This window comes from Lepisma saccharinum, chromosome 21, assembly GCF_977018435.1.
Source record: "Lepisma saccharinum chromosome 21, izLepSacc3.1, whole genome shotgun sequence".
In the NCBI taxonomy this organism is placed as follows: domain Eukaryota; kingdom Metazoa; phylum Arthropoda; class Insecta; order Zygentoma; family Lepismatidae; genus Lepisma; species Lepisma saccharinum.
This window is the reverse complement of record NC_139249.1, coordinates 49269154-49286959: the sequence shown is the minus strand read 5'-3', so window position 1 is coordinate 49286959 and position 17806 is coordinate 49269154. Positions and strand designations below refer to the sequence as shown.

At 35.9% G+C, this 17806-nt stretch overlaps 2 protein-coding genes across 2 annotated transcripts; both read right to left on the bottom strand.

Annotated features, from left to right (window-relative positions):
- Positions 1–3518: 3518 nt before the first annotated feature.
- LOC146004171 (uncharacterized) lies at positions 3519–6342 on the bottom strand. Its single transcript, XM_083142838.1, has 2 exons — positions 6167–6342; positions 3519–4224 (listed from the first exon to the last, which is right to left on the bottom strand). Exons 1-2 carry the CDS (start codon positions 6340–6342, stop codon positions 3519–3521), a joined length of 882 nt encoding a protein of 293 aa, XP_082998964.1.
- Positions 6343–10525: 4183 nt separating this feature from the next.
- Positions 10526–11410, bottom strand: LOC146004170 (uncharacterized). The gene has a single exon (XM_083142837.1). The coding sequence runs from the start codon at positions 11408–11410 to the stop codon at positions 10526–10528; it is 885 nt and encodes a 294-aa protein (XP_082998963.1).
- Positions 11411–17806: the final 6396 nt, after the last annotated feature.

The window sequence follows — 17806 nt, the reverse complement described above, 5'->3', positions numbered from 1 at the left end:
CTCATTTGCAATCTTCTCTGAAACACGTGTGAAAGCTGACCTAGCAACCGCATGACTTTTCTTGAGACGATCACTGTCCGTTGACATTTTTTCCGATATTTGCACTTACTTTTTCCTCTGGTCCAACACAGAAAGAAAAGACACATCCTGTCACGGTCGCCAATAAATGTTGGATCAAGAAATAAAAGATTCGCTGCAAAATATCCTTTTGACTGTATTTTCAAGAACATGAGCACAACACACTAAAAAAAAAAGACAACCTTCATACTTTTTGCCTGAGTAGTGAAAAAATAACACAGCATAGAACAAAAAAGACTACTACTGCACAGGCTATTACCCAGAATACATAGTAGACAATATTTCCAGGTGCCAACTCACGTAAAATCTAACACCAGTGGAGGTACATTTCAGAATGGTTTGATTTCCACTTTGAAGATCCAGTCCCAATTAGCTTATCTGACTACTGAAGATCCAGTCCCAATTAGCTTATCTGAGTACAAATTGGACCTACAAACAGGAACCCTTGTAATTGTCTTGTTGTGAAATATATACCCAATAAGTACATGCAAACACAAAAAACGAACACATGCACAGATTAGGTTTACACATATGTATGTACTGTTTTTAATGTCATATAATCGGCACATTATTTCCAGTTTTACATCTTATCATATGCTTACGGTATAGATTCTCTGCTCCTTCCAGAAGAAAAATTCTACATCCACCTATGGTACTTGACCTGTGTTTACTATGAAAATCTCCTTTGAGAAAGTATTTATGATGCAGTGGGTTCCAGAAGTATTGATAGGCAAATTGTCAAGCACTATGTTTATTCAATATTCTCTTGCAGGATGCATTTTTAAGGAATGGATTTATGGTGTGTGCTGATGGAGAAATAGTCAGCAGCTTGTTCAGCATTTTATTTCAATTTTGAAGCTCTCATTGGGTAGAACCAGTGGTCAAAGTGAGGGAAACATCTCCTCAGCTGGCAAAACGTTTGCAAAACCTTCCTCCGACCTGTCTTATTGCCACCATGTTAAACTATACAAGCACCCCTCAGATAACCGCATCGTCTTAGATAACATTTTCCACTTCAAGTGCTGGGTAGAACGAAGAGAATAAACATGGTGATGGAAAACTTGATATTATGTTTATAGATTCTGCTCTAGTTACCATATTTATGCATATTTAAAATAGTAATGTGATTAAGTCTTTTCTGGGTCATTATTGAACAACTTCAAACATAAAAAAAAAAGAAAAAAGGAAAATGTCTTTAGCCCACATTGCGTGAAGAGATGACTAATCGAGTAGGTGTCCATAATAAGGCAGGCATTGAATAGGAAGCATGTGGTTTAGGTATTTCAATATGCAGTCTAATAATAATAATAGACCAATTATTGAATAGGCTGGAGCCCCACGCTCCCATTAGTTTGCGCCACTGCCTAGACAATGACGAAATCAATCCATGTTGGCATGAATTTTTTAACATGTTTTAAACAATTTAGATTAATGCATTGTTGGTGTATAATAATAATGCTTGCGAGTTAACCGTTTCCATAGATATACAAATTAACTATACAAAAGAAATAAAATGCCTGGCTCTTTAAACTCGTTACAAGCTATTTTAACCACGACAAATGCCAAGTATGGTGAATAACATATTCATGGAATATGTACATTCTGTAGTGCATGAAGATTTTTACATAATATATACAGACGCATCAAAGTCTGCAACTGGTAACACTGGAGCTGCAATATATTGCATTAATCTAATGGAATACAAAATCTACCCATTACCAGCAGAATTTTCAATATTCACGGCAGAAGCGTTTTCTATTCGTCAAGCATTGTTGTATATACAGGAGAAAAACCTCAAGAGGGTAGTGATCGCCACTGATTCAGTGTAAGTCTTACACTCCCTGGATCGATAACAGCTGATTACTATGTAGACTGGTACATTGTTATTAACATAAAAATTTTCTTTAGAGACCTAAAAGAAGCAGGATATAATGTCCCATACGCCTTGTCAACACTTTTGAGGAACCCAACAAAGAAAATAATATATGTACTTACCAACTATATTGTGAGAGAAAATATTATATTATAAAATTAGGAAATTGTAAAATTATGAAATTGTAAAATTATGAAATGTAAAATAAATGTAACTGGTGCATAGCAGCAAAGCTACAACCAAATATACATTTATAAAAAAATAAAAAAAGACAAAGCCAATTTGCCAATTCAGTCAACAAAAGAAAGGTAAGATACAGTACATATTTACATTATTTATAATATATAAATATTTGTAAATATATACCTACTGTGAGCTTATCTAAAGTTTAACAATTTTCCAGTCACACTGCTACAGATTATGATCAATGGAATACTTTTTATATTTAAAATTATGCATAAGTTAGTACGCAAATACATGAAATGACCAAAATCTATGCATAATATACTTTATCAGAACTATGAGCAATGTTCTTGAACAAATCATGAATTAATGTAAACTAGAATACCCTTTTCAAAACTTAAGTTTGTAATGAAAGTTGGGATTCACTTGATTACAAGCTCGCTCGTATACTTTTTCATGAAAGATATTGCATTACACCTCATCTCTCATTTTCTTGTTTTAATGCAAATGTAAAGGGGGTATAAGTATAAGGTAAGATATTACTGTGCAAATCATTAGTACTGTTTTTTAATCTGTAATGTTTATAATGCATTTTTTTAAAAAGTTTTTCTAATATTACTTTCAAAGGTCTGCCTGGTCAAGATGAAGATTTATCAATATAATTGCATGAAGCACTCATTTGAAACACTTTATTATAAGCTTACTTGTGCATCTCTTGTATAAATTATTTTAATAACTTTTCATTTTAGTTCCAGTAATTCAGTCACATTCATTTAAAATAGCATTGTCCAAACACCTTATGTAGATTTTTAATTCTATGTCAATAACTAATTTTAGTACCACAATGAATCTGAAATAAATTTGGGTTAGGGTATATAGTATTTTAATTAGCTTATGTTCAGTTAGCTTATATTTTGTTAACATCAAATCTATGATTCAATTACAGTAAACATTATCTACATGTTTATACATAAACACTCAATAGTAAGTGTATGGAGTTGCGTTGATTCTCGAAAGAAAACAGAATCACAAAAGCACACGCTGGTTCTTTTAAGATATCTATATTCTACCTGTAAAGCACTACATTGGATAATAACTGAAAAGCAATACTGATCACATCAGACGACGACCGTTCTTGGTAATATCCAGCTGCATGTCACCGCGATTCGTGCCATGTTGCTTCTCACTCGCTAACCGTTCTCTCTCCTTGGTACCCATGCAAATCAGCTGATACTTGGACTACAAAAATAATTTAACTCACATATCTAAACCATATAATGAAAACAAGAATAAATGAAGCACATTCCTATACATATTCCCCCTCTTGATTGGATAAATTCCAATCAACAGATTTGCTAATTCAATTGTCATTAGGTAAGGGAATCTATTTGTTCACTGGTCTTTTAGTAAAACCAGTTTTTGATCTAATATTTGCCACACGCACTGCACCGTCTTTACCAGGAAACGTCTCTTCCACTACTGCTGTCTTCCATGTAAGTGGAGGTGCGTTGTCTTTTTTGACCAGAACCACCATGTCTGGTTGAAGATTTTCTGTTGAAGCCGTCCATTTACGGCGCTGTTGTAGTTCATGGAGATAATCCTTCGACCATCTCTTCCAAAAATGTTGTTGTAATTGCTGAATATGTTGCCATCTAGAAAGACTGTTTTGGGGCAAGTTAGTTAAATCAGGCTCAGGTATGGACATGAGAGGTGACCCTATAAGAAAGTGACCAGGTGTTAAATAAAAGGTGTCACTGGGATTATCAGATATTGAGGTCAGGGGTCGAGAATTGAGGCATGGTTCAATTTGCGTTAACAATGTTGCAAGCTCTTCATATGTCAAAGTAGCATTTCCCACTATCCTCTTAAAGTGATATTTCATAGACTTTACAGCAGCTTCGCACAATCCTGCAAAGTGGGGTGCATTAGCAGGAATGAAGTGCCAGTTGATTCCATCTTTTATTGCAAAATCTTCAAGTCCACCTTTTAGTAGTTCTGCTTTGAAGAGTTGACTGAACTCTCTCAGTTCTCTATTAGCTCCAACAAAATTAGTCCCATTGTCACTGTATATGTTTTGACATTTTCCTCTCCTAGAAACAAATCTGCGTAGAGCAGTGATAAATGCTTCTGATGTTAATTAAATATCTGCTTCATGCATTGCCTTAGTAGCCATGCACACAAATATAGCTACATATCCCTTGGTAGTGATTCTGCTTCTTCTGTTTGTTCTTAGGATGCAAGGACCAGCATAATCTATTGCTGTATTTAAAAATGGACTGGTGTGACTCTTGGGCTTGGCAATTGTCCCATGAGTTGATGTGGCGCCTTGGCTTGCAACTTAAAACATATTAAGCATTTATGCAAGACAGATCTGACTGTTTGTCTGATATGTGGAATCCAGTATTCCTGTCTTAAAGAGCTTATCAACAATTGAGGCCCTGCATGTAATAAACGACGATGTTCTGATTCAATTATGAGTTGCGTCAGATGATGTTTGGTAGGCAAAATTAATTGATATTTGCTCTCATATGGCAATTCTGAATTTTCGAGTCTTCCACCAACTCGTAACAGCTGTCTGTCATCAATAAATGGATGAAGATCCTTGATAGGACTATTTTTTGATACTTGTTTTCCTTCTTCTAAGTCATGAATTTCTTGTGGAAATGAAATGCGTTGCATAATTAAGATACATTTCATTAGTACTGCACGTAATTCAACATAAGAAAAGTTTCCTGTTCTCTTCGAAGCAGGATCCTTAACCCACGATCGCTCGCGCCTTCATGTGTCACGCGTGTTAGATTTTTCTAACAACTTGTTTTTTTTCAGTTATCACTTAATATTTGCAAAATATATTTTATCAAACATGTTTTATTAAACATTGAAATCATTTTACATTGTTACAGCATTCTTCTTTATGAATATTTAAAACATTAATGCAAATAAGCACATTAAAATACAATTTATTATTGATATAAATTCAAATTCAAAATGTTTTATAATTGAGGATGTTTCTAATCAGATTCAGAGTCAACTTCTTTTGCAGCACATTCACGACAAAAATAAACAGTTGTTTCTGTATGTTCTTTACATATTGGGGAGGAACACTTACTACATGAATGATATGTGAATCGATTCTTTCTTTTGGGACAATAGGCACATCAGGACTTTTCCTCTGATTCAAGAGTTCTCTCAGTTTTCGGCAGACTTTCAATGCTTGCAATACTTTTTATTTTCTCCTTCAGACGAAGTGATACATTTGGAACTGACATCCGTCTCATCATATGTTGTTTTGTAAGCATCATACTAAGTTGCGTAACAAATTTTCTACGAGCCAACAAGTCGCCTGTATTTGTTTTGTAAATTATCTGAGCATTTATTACTCCAATGTTGAGAAGGCTGAAAAATATTGTGAGAGGCCAGCGATTGCTTATTCTTGAAACAGAATATTCAGATTTCAGACGATCTACAACATCCACTTCTCCTTTTGTGAGATTGTAGAAAGTAATCACTTCTGGCTTTTTTGCCTCTCCAGAGTCAGGATCAATCCCGTCGTCATTATGCATGGTGGAAATCATCATAACATTTTTTTTTCTGTTTCTTCTTTGGCACATAAGAGCAGAGGAGACAATTATTAGATGGTTTCTCTCCAAACGCAAACATGCTGCTGTTTCCAAGCCTTTCCTTGACAGATAAAAATTCCGGTGGAATTTCTCTTTTATTCAATCGAAGAGTTCCTACTAGTGTCAACCTGTGGTTGGTGTACAGTTCATTAGCTAGAGGTATGGAGGTAAAATAATTGTCCATGGTCACATTCCTTCCGCTGTTGTCAATTGGACATATTAATCGCAATACCACGTTTTGTGCATCATTGGGTACTTGGTAAGGCCCAGATGGTTGTTTTCCTGCATAAATTTCCATATTTAGAGTGTAGAATGTTCTAGCATCACAGAGTGCATATATTTTTATGCCATATTTTGCAGGTTTATTGCAATGTATTGTCTGAACTTGCATCGTCCTTTGAATGCTTCTAACATCTCATCAATGATAGTGTAAGGACTTGGCCTGTAACTATTCATGCAGACACTAACAAAGTCATCGAATATTTCTCTAATTGGAGATAGGTTGTCTTCTTGCTTCCTTTGTGCTCGTGTAGTGATATCATCAAACCTAACAGCTTGGAGAAGAGTGTGAAATCTTCGTTTGCTCATTGACGCAATGAAAAAGTCTGGTGCAGTTCCATCTGTGGCCCACAACTCATCTGTATTTAGGTGCTGTGACTTCTTTACTCCAGCAAGATATAGTACTCCTGGGAATGCTCAAATTTCTTCAAAATCAGTTAGAGGGCAGTCCCATGTATTATGTGAGTAGGAAGGCGCCATTTCCTTGAGGTTTATGTTTGTGTATTGGACAATACGTGTGATTAGAGAATCCGGAAAGAACAGTTTCCAACAGTCTAGAATTGACTTCAAATTCTTGGCCCCACCTATCACACCTGGTAACTGTGTGACAATATTCTGTCTGGCGATTTGACTTGGTGGGGCTTTTTGCTTGAACCATATTGTTGAACCATCTTTGCCTCGATACGTATCACGATTCACATGTCTTGAAACTGTCACAGAATCATCAGAATCACTAACTGACTGTTCTGTCTCGGTATGCACTTCCTCATGTTCTGATGGACCGTCTGTATTGGTTTCCCAACCTGTGTCTTGAGGTCCAATGTCCACTTCATCTGTGTCTTCTTCTTCCAGCCACATCATGTACTGTTTAGTTTGTTTGTCAGACATTTTACTGCTATTCTCTTCAATAACACAATGCGAAAAACAACAACCATCAGATTGGAAGAACCAATGCACCTTTCCACTACACTGTACACAGACGGAATAATAAATGAAAGCGGTATTTCCCAAAGGAAAACTGTTGTACAATCATTTGCTGGAAATGTGACGCGATAACACTGATGAACAAATTCAAACTTTTTTTTGCTCCTTTGAACGAAAATAGGTGATTATTTATAATTCGACCCCGCTGAATCCAAATCTGAAAGTAGAAATGCTGTATCACCTATCGTTTTCCTTGGATTTTCATATTTTGTTTTTAATAAAAATTTAATTCTCTTTGTAATAATACATCGAAATTTGAAATTATTTTTGTTTGTTTGCTCATGAAATAAGATTTAAATATTGAAGTGAATAACTATGAAATATAAAAAAAATAAAAAATATATATAGGACCGATTTTGACTGTTCAATTAAGAAATTTTATGCAAAAAAGGGGAAAAAAACACATTTTTACTCACATTTTCAAAATTTCTTTCTTGAACTCTGCCGTTTGTAATTGCCACCAGAAACCTCTTCCTTGAGGTTCCAACAGTAGTCTGCTAACATGTTCTGTACCGATTTTCCTGCATATCGTTTCTCCATGGCAGAAATATCCTGGTGAAATCTCTGGCCGCATTCGTCACTAACTGCACCCAAGTTAGGGTGGAAAAAGTCCAAATGCGAATGTAAAAAGTGAATATTCAAGGACATATTGCACCCCATGCACTGATAACACTTCAACAAGTTCTTAACAAGTTTCTTGTAGTTGTCAGATTTCACATTTCCAAGAAAATTACAGCATACTTGTCTGAAAGCTAACCATGCGCATTTCTCTTTTTCTGTTAGCAATTCCACAAAGTTGTCGTCATGAATGATCTCACGGATTTGCGGCCCAATAAATATGCCTTCTTTTAACTTACTATCACTGAGTTTAGGAAATGTTTTTCTCAAGTACCCAAAACCCTCACCGTGTTTATCCAAAGCCTTAACAAAATTTTTCATCAGCCCTAACTTTATATGCAACGGTGGTAACAAAATCTTTCGTAAAGAAAGCAACAAAATTTTGTAAACCCAGACTGCATGCCTAACAGTATACCAATCATTTTGAGGTCTCCGCATATCTGCCAACCATATTTTTCATAATTTATCACTTTTAATATTGTATCCATATTTTCATACGTTTCCTTCATGGTGGAAGAATAGGCAAGGGGTACTGATGGGTATATATTCCCATTATGCAACAATACTACTTTTAAACTATTCTTAGATGAATCTAAAAATAGTCTCCACTCGTTTGGGTTGCGACTCCTTCCAAGTTCTTGCAGAAGGCCTTCTACATCATTGCAGTAAGTTAACTCATTACTAACAGAAAAAATGTGTCAGTGATTGTTGGCGTTTCCGATATGACACCTTAACACCATCTTGTAATAAATTCCACCCTCGGAGATGAGAACCTAATAATTCCGCTTGAACTTTAGAAAGGTTCAGGTCTCTGACTAGATAGATCATTTAGTTCGGATTGGGAAATAAAGTGAGGTATATTTGGATCAGGAAAATTTTGATCGGTGTTTGAATATGAGGGTCCAGGTTCGTCATCTGGAGAAGCACGTCTTGGTTCTGTTTCATCCACTGTCCATTCTTTAGGAGACTTAGGAATTGGTATAAAATCATGACTCATAGGTTTCTTGGCTGAAGGAACATCAGGATAAAATATAGAATGTTTTGATTTAGAACTATATCCCACTATGTTTGTTAAACAGAAGTAACAATCCGTAGTATGATCTTTCTGTTCCGTCCATATTACAGGGTTTCCGAAGGGCATTGATTTGTGAGTGCCATTAAGCCAACCACGTAAAGTTCGCGAACATTTACAACAAATTTTACCTGGTGCCCAGCTTTTTCCCTCGTCTACTTTACTTCCAAAATACAACTAGTATGCTTTTCTCACTATAGGAGTGATAGTATTTCTCTGCGACTTCGGAGTAAATTCCCCGCAAACATAACAAAACAAGTTCGGGTTATTCACACATTTGCGTGACATGGCGAACTCATTAATTGAGTTATAATGAATTTCTTTAGAAAAACAATTATGAATGCTCTGATCGTTTTGTTAAAATACAACTTACACTTCACTTCACTATACACAATATTACATTCACAATTTCACGAACATACTACACAAACATAAAGTATGAGTACTCGCGAAGCCTACTCGCGAAGTTATCGGAAAGGAACTTAAGACTCGACTAACCCACAAAAGAACAAATTTTAACAGAGAAACAGGAAATTACTCTACTGCCAGATGTTTTCTCCTCGAAATATTAAGTGCCAGTCATAAACACACAAGGTGGCTAAAAGGTTCTTATACATTTGCTAGGAACCAAACGTTAAGCCGTATGCGGAGCAGGGTGCGGAGATCTGAAACCATAAAACTATAAAATGTGGGTGTTCTGCAAAAACTTTAGGTGATACAGGAAAACGGATGCGATATTCGTTATCAGCACATCTGAATACATAAAGATCACTTAGTTTTATTTAAAGGAGTATTTCATTGTTTATCAGTGTAACTTGCATTTTAGAAAAAATCTAACAATGCACTCGGCTAGGATCAAAGCTGCTAGTATAAGGTTTCGCTTTCAATTTCAATAACATTTGCTACAGTGTTGACAAGTAGAGACATGGAAGGAGGCATTTTAGCCTTAACGCATTGTTACCTCCAGTAACAATCTAGAAATAACAAAAGTTTTGCAATTGCTAGATTTTATCTAATAGCGCGAGCGATCGCGGGTTAACATTGTAAATGAATCTGTAGCATATTGCTACTACACGAAGCAATCTCTGTAATGTGGAAAATCTCAGCATGAAATCTGCCTCTGTTGCATGTATCTTGCTAAACATTGATGTAGCCATCTTCCTTTGTTCTGTTATGCATTCTTCTAGTTCACTATTTTCCATAACATCTAATGGCCAAGTATCTTATTTTAATCATGTAGGTCCATTCCACCAAATTTCCGAATCCTTGTGGGCTCTTGGTTCTACTCACCTTGTTATCAAATCTGCTGGATTCCACTTAGATGTGACATGATGCCATTGGTTAATCACAGAAAGTTCCTGGATCTGTGCGATACGGTTACCTACGAAGGTTTTCCATCAAGTGGGGATGGTGCTAGCCACCCAAGTACAATTTTAGAGTCTGTTCAAAAATATGTACTGTCAATTGGAATTCTCAAAATGGGTGTTGTTTTCTTAAGTAGTTTAGCTAATAGAAGAGCACCGCACAATTCTAGTCATGGCAAAGTAACCTTTTTTATTGGCGCTACTCTTGACTTTGCGCACAGTAATTTAACGTTGATTTTTCCTGACTCATCTCTTGATGTAATATAAATGCAACAACCATAAGCTCCTTCTGCTGCATTGCAGAACCCATGTATCTGAATGTCATTTGTCTTTTCTCTTGTCAGTACAAATCTCTCTATTTGGATGTGAATTATATCTGGTAATTGTTGATACAAATTTGTCCATTGGTTTCTTAGATCTGAATCTAATTGTTCATCCCACTCCAATTTACAACTCAAAGTTTCTGCAAAAACATCTTATATAAAATGACAGTTGGACTGATAAGTCCCAGTGGATCAAATATGGAGCTAACAATTGACACAACTTGTCCTTTGGTTATGTTTATTAATGGTGAACAAAAGTATCCATCTTTTGCTACTTTGCACGAAATTAAAAATTTGTCTGTAGATGGTTGCCAGATGAGGCCTAATGTGTTTATTCCTGCTTCATTATTGAACTGAAATGGTAAATTAACTTCTCTGTATTCTTCTGGTACTGCTTGCACCAATTCCTCACAATTGGAGCACCATTTGAGTAAAATGAATCCACCTCGTTTCAAGAGTTCATTCAGTTCAGACTGCAATTTAAGCATAGTTTCAATGTTATCACCTCCTGATGCTACATTGTCGCAACAAAAATCCTTTAATAATATGTTGGATGCATTGGGAAAGTTTTCATTTTCCTGTCTTGCAAGCATTTGTAATGCTGCAACAGCTTGGTACGGTGATGAGGTTAAGCCATAAGTTACAGTTAATAATTCATAAGTTTGTATTTCTTCGCTTGGTGATGTTCTCCACAATATTCTTTGATATTTAACGTCATCAAGATGGACTCTAATGTTGCAAAACATCTGGGCTATATCTGCTGTAAAAACTATCTTGTGCATTCTGAAACTCAGTACAATAGAGTATAGATCTTCTTGGACTGTAGGCCCTGTCATTAGAACATCCTTAATGGATAGTCCACTGTCTGTTTTCGATGATCCATCAAATACAACTCTCACAGGTGTTGTAGTACTTTCTCTAATAATAGCATGATGCAGTAGGTAATATGACTCCTTGTTTTCTTGATCAGTAGTTTTAATTTGCTTCATGTGGCCTAATGATTCATAATTGTCCATGAATTCACAATAGTTCTGCCTGAGTGTTGGCTATACTGTTAATCTTCTTTCCAACTGATGAAATCTTTTGTCTGCTTGTTGAAAAGAATTTCCTAATTCAGTATGTATTGATTTGAATGGTAGCCTAACCATAAATCTACCATCCTCCTGCCTGATGGTTGTTTCTTGAAAATGCCTTTCACAATCCATTTCTTCTTTGCTCTTCGTCTTTGTGAATACTTCTTCTAACTCAAAAAACCTCTGTAATTGTAATTGAAGGCTATCTTCAGTAGGAACAAAACATGAAGTAACTGTTGTAGGTTCTCCACATTGTTGAGGCATAGCTCCTGCTAAAATGTATCCTAACTCTGTATCTTGAAGTACAGGATAATTACCTATTCTTGTTCTTCTATCTGAACGTAGTAGCAAGAAAAATAGTTCAGATCCAATCAACAAATCTATGCTGCCTGGCTGATAAAATGAAGGCTCAGCAAGCTGAATATCCTTTGGAAGATTCCAAGTATTACAATTGATTGCCTGTGATTTTTGGTAACACAAGACACTTCACTGTTGTTGTATAATTAGATGTTCTAGACTGAATTACAACATCTACACAATGTTTAGTTTCAAGACACGAATTGTTTATTCCCTAGACTGGAACAACATAGTTTTCTTTCTTCAGTCGTAGTTTTTGCACTAATGATGTGATTACCACTGTCCAAGAGAACTCTGCAATAATGAAATTGTCCATTGTCGCCTTTTACCTTCACTAAGGCAGTTGACAATAAAACTTGTGAAGTGTGTCTTTCTTTGACTGTACAATATGAAGATTGAGGTGCTTCATCTCTTGCCACATTGTTGCTTTCTTGAGGAGACACCCTGGAATTCAATTGTTGTCTATTGCTTGTATTGTTACTGACACTCGCTGATCTTGGTCTTTCAGGTGTATCCCTGTGCAAGAGAGTATTATGTTTCAAATTACAAATTTTGCAATTTCCAGATTTATAAAATTTCACTGAATGTTTTGAAGATAAACAATTAAAACAAAGACCTTTTTTCTTCACAAATTCTTGCTTCTGTTTATAACTTGCCTGTAAGAAAGTCTCACATTGGTACAAAGTATGATTTGCGGAACAGTACATGCACTGAATGTTAGTGGATGTTGCTATATACGTATTGCTTTGTTTCATGAATTTACCTTGTTTATCATGTGATTGAAACTGCTTAGCATTGGTGTCACTATGTGTCGGTTTCATGTTTTCTAAAGCTTGACACCTGCGCTCTACAAATGCAAATAATTCTGACAAGGTAGGAAAGTAATCATGCTCTTGTGATAATTCAAATTCCTTACGAGTATTGTGATCCAAATGAGATACAAAATGTTTTGGCAAAATGACTTCATCCAAAGGCACCTCAAGTTTAAGAGCCTTTAAAGCATTCAGATTTGAGGTTGCTGTATTTACAAACTGTCTCAATGCATTAGCATCTTCTTTACACACCGACTTTATGTGTAATAGTTCACTAACATAATGTGATGCAATAAGCCTGCTATTATCATATCTTTCAGTGAGCAATTTCCATGCTACTGTATAATTTGCCTCACTGACTTGCAAGTTTGAAATGAGCTTACTGGCTTGTTCCTTTAAAGAAGACCGCAAATAATAAAATTTTTGTATTGCTGGTAATGTATTGTTATCATGGACCAACACTTTAAAATCGTCCTTCAATGGAAGCCAGTTTTCATAATTTCCATCGGCCTCCCCAATGGCGCATTGGTAGCGTCGCCGCCTTGTAATCAAGGGGTCCCGGGTTCGATACCCGGTGGAGGCACAAGACGTTCGGATCCCACTTTAAACTGTAGGTCCAGTCCCGATTAGCCTTACTGTGCATAAAAGTGTACTTAAAACACCAAATCAACCAAATCAATCATAATTTCCATCAAAAGAGGGTATGGAAATCTTTGGAAGTCTAAGTTGCGACTGAACTGACATAACAGAACTAGTAATAACACTGGGCTGATTCATTTCATCATGCCGCATCACTATTGTCTCCATTTGAGACCTAATGCTGTAGTACCTTTCTTCAAATTCTATTCTGTGAACTTCCTCTTCGGTTGCTTCCGATTGAAGTTCCAAACTGGTTTGAATGTCATTGAATTTGTCCCACATCTCAGTCAAGTGACTTAATCTCAGTTTAATTTCCTGAGCACACTATATTAATATCAAATGCATCGACGAATGCTTTCATACGGATCAATTACCCTTTGCAGCTTCCTCTCACAACTTTTAAACATTTAATCTCTGCCTCTGTCATGGTGAAAGAATAACTGATAACGTTTCACAACAATGCAATTAATAAACGTAATGTAATGTAAAGAAAGGAAAGGAAAATGGTACTAAAATGAGCCTGATTACCTGCAAACTTCAGCACTGCCGATGTTGGACACACAATCGTCTCGCCGGTTGGAAACACTGCTGCACTGCTCGCACGAAGATAAGACATCTGGCCTGGAGGACCATAAAAATGTAGGGAGTTGCATTGATTCTTGGAAGAAAACACAATCACAAAAGCACATGTTGGTTCTTTTAAGATATCTATATTCTATCTGTAAAGCACTACATTGGAGAATAACTGAAAAGCAATATTGATCACATCAGATGACGATCGTTCTTGGTAATGTCCAGCTGCATGTCACCGCGATTCATACCATGTTGCTTCTCACTTGCTAACCGTTCTCTCTCATTGGCGCCCACGCAAAACAGCTGATACTTGGACTACAAAAATAATTTAACTCACATATCTAAACCAAATAATGAAAACAAAAATAAATGAAACACATTCCTATACAGTAAGTACAAGGGAAAATAACAAAATCGGTATTGATAATATTTAGATCTGTCCTGAAGATGCTGCAAAACAGTACTAGCCCAGTCAATAAAGGTTTCATGTCTGGAATAATTCTGTAAAAGCTGAATTTTGGTCAGTTGTTAGAACACTAATAAAGTTCAATTCAGCAACCCTGAGACCTTCTGTAAACAAAACCATGTGCATGCAGAAAGCATTGCAAACTCATAGAAGTAAAATAATCCACATGAAAATCCAGCGTTGTTACAGGATTCATTACGTAACGTAAAACAACGGCCAATTTGTAGTATGGGATATGCTGTCGCAAATGACGTCTCACTTTAAACCCAATTCTCTTTCTTTTGTACTTATTGCTTCAACTTTATGGTTAACCTCTTTGCACCAGTAATCATTTCCCATAAATTTGGCTTCTTTCTTGCATGCAAATTGAATATATTTTACTTGCATTTTTTTAGACAAAATGATATAACATGGTAATGTATATTTCTAAGGTTTGATATAGATAGGAGTGTATTTGAAATTTGTTTGTAGATTTTATGTAAATTGTATCTTATGTAAATAAAATATATAATGGACATAAACAGCCATATGCAATGTTGTAAGTCCAATAAATGTATTGATGATGATGATCAAAACAAGACAAAGGAAGTTCGTAAATTTATTGCGGTTGGAAACTTTGACAAGCATTCTAATAACGATTTTTGTTCCACCAAATATAGTGCACTTCGTAAAATAACTTGGTGACATGAAAAGACAAGATAAGTGTGAACATTTTGTAGAAATATGCATTGTAACTTTCAATGAGCTTAGAGATTTGTGTACAAATATGTGTACAAATATGATATTTTATAACATTGGTTATTTTCTAAAAATAATCATGTGAACAGCAAGGAAGTAGTGTCACTTTCAACATGGCGAGTTCTATACATGCGGGAAGGTCTCTATGTTCTCCGAGCTTGTTTTCAAAGCACCAGCAAAGACAGCCTTTGAAAAGGGGCGAGAAACAGATTCTACTCAATATTTATGTAACGTTGTGTCAGTGGTATCCTGAGAAACCAGTAAAAGAAGTGGTTAAGTTGGTATCCCAGTGCAGTGGTGTGTCAGTGTCGCCAGTTTTAAGGGTTATGAAATAGAGAAAAATGACCAGGAAAGTTGCATCTCCCAAAAAAAAAAACACAAAGTTGAGTCTCGTATTAATAAGTATGACAATTTCAAAATAAGTGCATTAAGGTGCAAAGTGCATTCTTTCTTTTTAAACCAAGAACTGCCTACTTTGAAAAAGGTATTAACTGAAGTTAATAACGATGAAGATCTTCCAAGTTTCAGTGTGTCTACGTTAAACTACCTCTTGCTGGATGTTTTTTTGCTTGTTTGTTTGTGGAAAGAGAAACTGACAAGCAGCACTCATTGATAGGGATGACATTGTTGTTTGGTGGCGAAGATACCTCCGATCCATTTGGGAACTACGAAACCAAGGTAAAAAAATCTATTACTCCCTCTGTCCCATAATTATTGTCCAGTACACTTTTGTTTGTTGTCCCATAATATTTGTCCGATAGGCAAACTTTGACATTGGTGTATACAGAAGAAGAAAATTAAACACGGGAATGAGTCATACAACGTTATTACTCAAGGATCAGTACAAATTTGCCAATCAAGTATCCAAAAGAACATAAATAAAAAGTCACCATTTTGGCATACCGGACTATAATTATGGGACAGAGGGAGTACTTGGATGAAACGTGGGTGAATGCAGGGCACACTGTAAGCAAAGTGTGGCATGATAGCACTATAACCTCAAAGAAGCAAGCTTTCCTCGAAGGGCTATCAATTGGACTTAAACAACCATCAGGAAAAGGCAAAAGACTCATTATCACTCACATTGGAAGTGAAAATGGCTTTGTTGAAGGTGCGGAACTTTTTTTTGTGTCCAAGACGACTGGCGAATACCATGAAGACATGAACGGTGATGTTTTTAAAGATTGGTTTTCGTCTGGCCTTCCTAAACTTAATGCGGACAGTGTTATTGTGCTTGAAAATGCTCCCTATCATAGCGCGAAATGTGAAAAATTACCGACCACTGCTTGGAGGAAAGGTGATATTTTAGAATGGCTACGTGGCAAAGGTGTCATACTTTCAGCTGATTCATTAAAGTTGGAACTTTTGGATCAAGTTTCCCACTTGAAACCAAGCTACGATAGTTACGTGATAGACGAAATGGCAAGGAGAATGGGGCACACTGTGTTGCGCTTGCCTCCTTACCACTGTAACCTCAATCCCATTGAACTGATATGGGCTCAAGTCAAAGGGTACATTGCCAGGAACAACAAAACATTCAAGCTTGAAGAATTGAAGAGACTGACTGATAGTGGCATTGCTCAAATTTCAGCTATCAACTGGGCAGATGCAGTTCGACACATTATTGAAAAAGAAGAGAGAAAACTGTGGGATGTGGACAATTTAACTGAGAACTTGAATTTTGAAAGATTTGTTATCCAAGTCAGCGACAGGGAAATTGAATACGAAGACAGCTGTGACGAAGATTTGGCAGTAAGTGAACCCCTTCCATCGAATAAAAAATACATATTTTCCCCCTGTCTCAACAGTTTGGGTATTGTTGTGACTTATGAAATGTAAAGTGAAGAGGAAGAATCAATGTTTCATTTTTCTCGGCTTGCCTTTGATTTGAGTCTGATTGAAAACGTGGCGATCTTTTCGTTCTGCCACCAGAATACAATACTCTGCACGTCAACAATATTGAGAAATGTTTTGGTGTGAGTAAAATGCTAAAATAAAGTATAGTTTAAATATGCTTACGATTGTCTTTGCTTTGTCACTGATAACAAAGGAAAATTTAGCGTACTATGTTTTTGTTAGTAAATATACACATGGGACAGGTTATTATAAAACAGTGAAAAATAAGATTTGAAATATTTTAATTCAACAACATTTCTGTTAGACATCCATTTTGGCTCTTATATAAAATGAATAGGTGCGGCGAACTATAAGTGTAACAGCAGATGATTGCGGTAGTTGGCAGACATGAATCAACTGACACGGAGTGATACATCGAATCGGTGAGAAGGTTTGTTTACAGAAAGTCTCAGGGTTGGTGATTTACACTTTAGTAATGCTTCCCTCCCTGCCCCACCCCCTCAAACATAATTTTGCAGACTCTCCGTTATTCGCCTAAATCTCCGTAACCAATCATCATAGGCAGGTAATCTTTTTTCATCTTAATCCTAATTAGATAGTCTAGAAAAAATATTCTGTTTAATTTTTCGATAATGTCAGTGGTTTTGCCATAATTTGAAAATTAATCTTGAAAAAGTGATTTTTTTCTAGTACTTTCTAAAGTTTTTACCTTGTAACTTTTGAACAAATTAAATCACAAGAAATTGTTTCAAATAAAAGTTATAGCCTAATTTATAAGCTTTAAAACGATATAAGTTTTAATGTATTTTAATGAAAGATACACCATAAAATGTCTCAAAATGGAGGATGGTACCAAAAAAGTGTGTCTTTATCACAGTCCGGTGCCCTTTTGAATGG

Excerpts from the sequence above, each read along its gene's own strand:
- LOC146004170 (XM_083142837.1), bottom strand. The coding sequence starts at position 11,410 with ATGGACAATTATGAATCATTAGGCCACATGAAGCAAATTAAAACTACT.
- LOC146004171 (XM_083142838.1), bottom strand. The coding sequence starts at position 6,342 with ATGAGCAAACGAAGATTTCACACTCTTCTCCAAGCTGTTAGGTTTGAT. Across the intron at positions 4,225-6,166 it reads TACACTATCATTGATGAGAT|GAGAGGAAAATGTCAAAACA; the intron begins GTTAGAAGCATT and ends ATTTGTTTCTAG.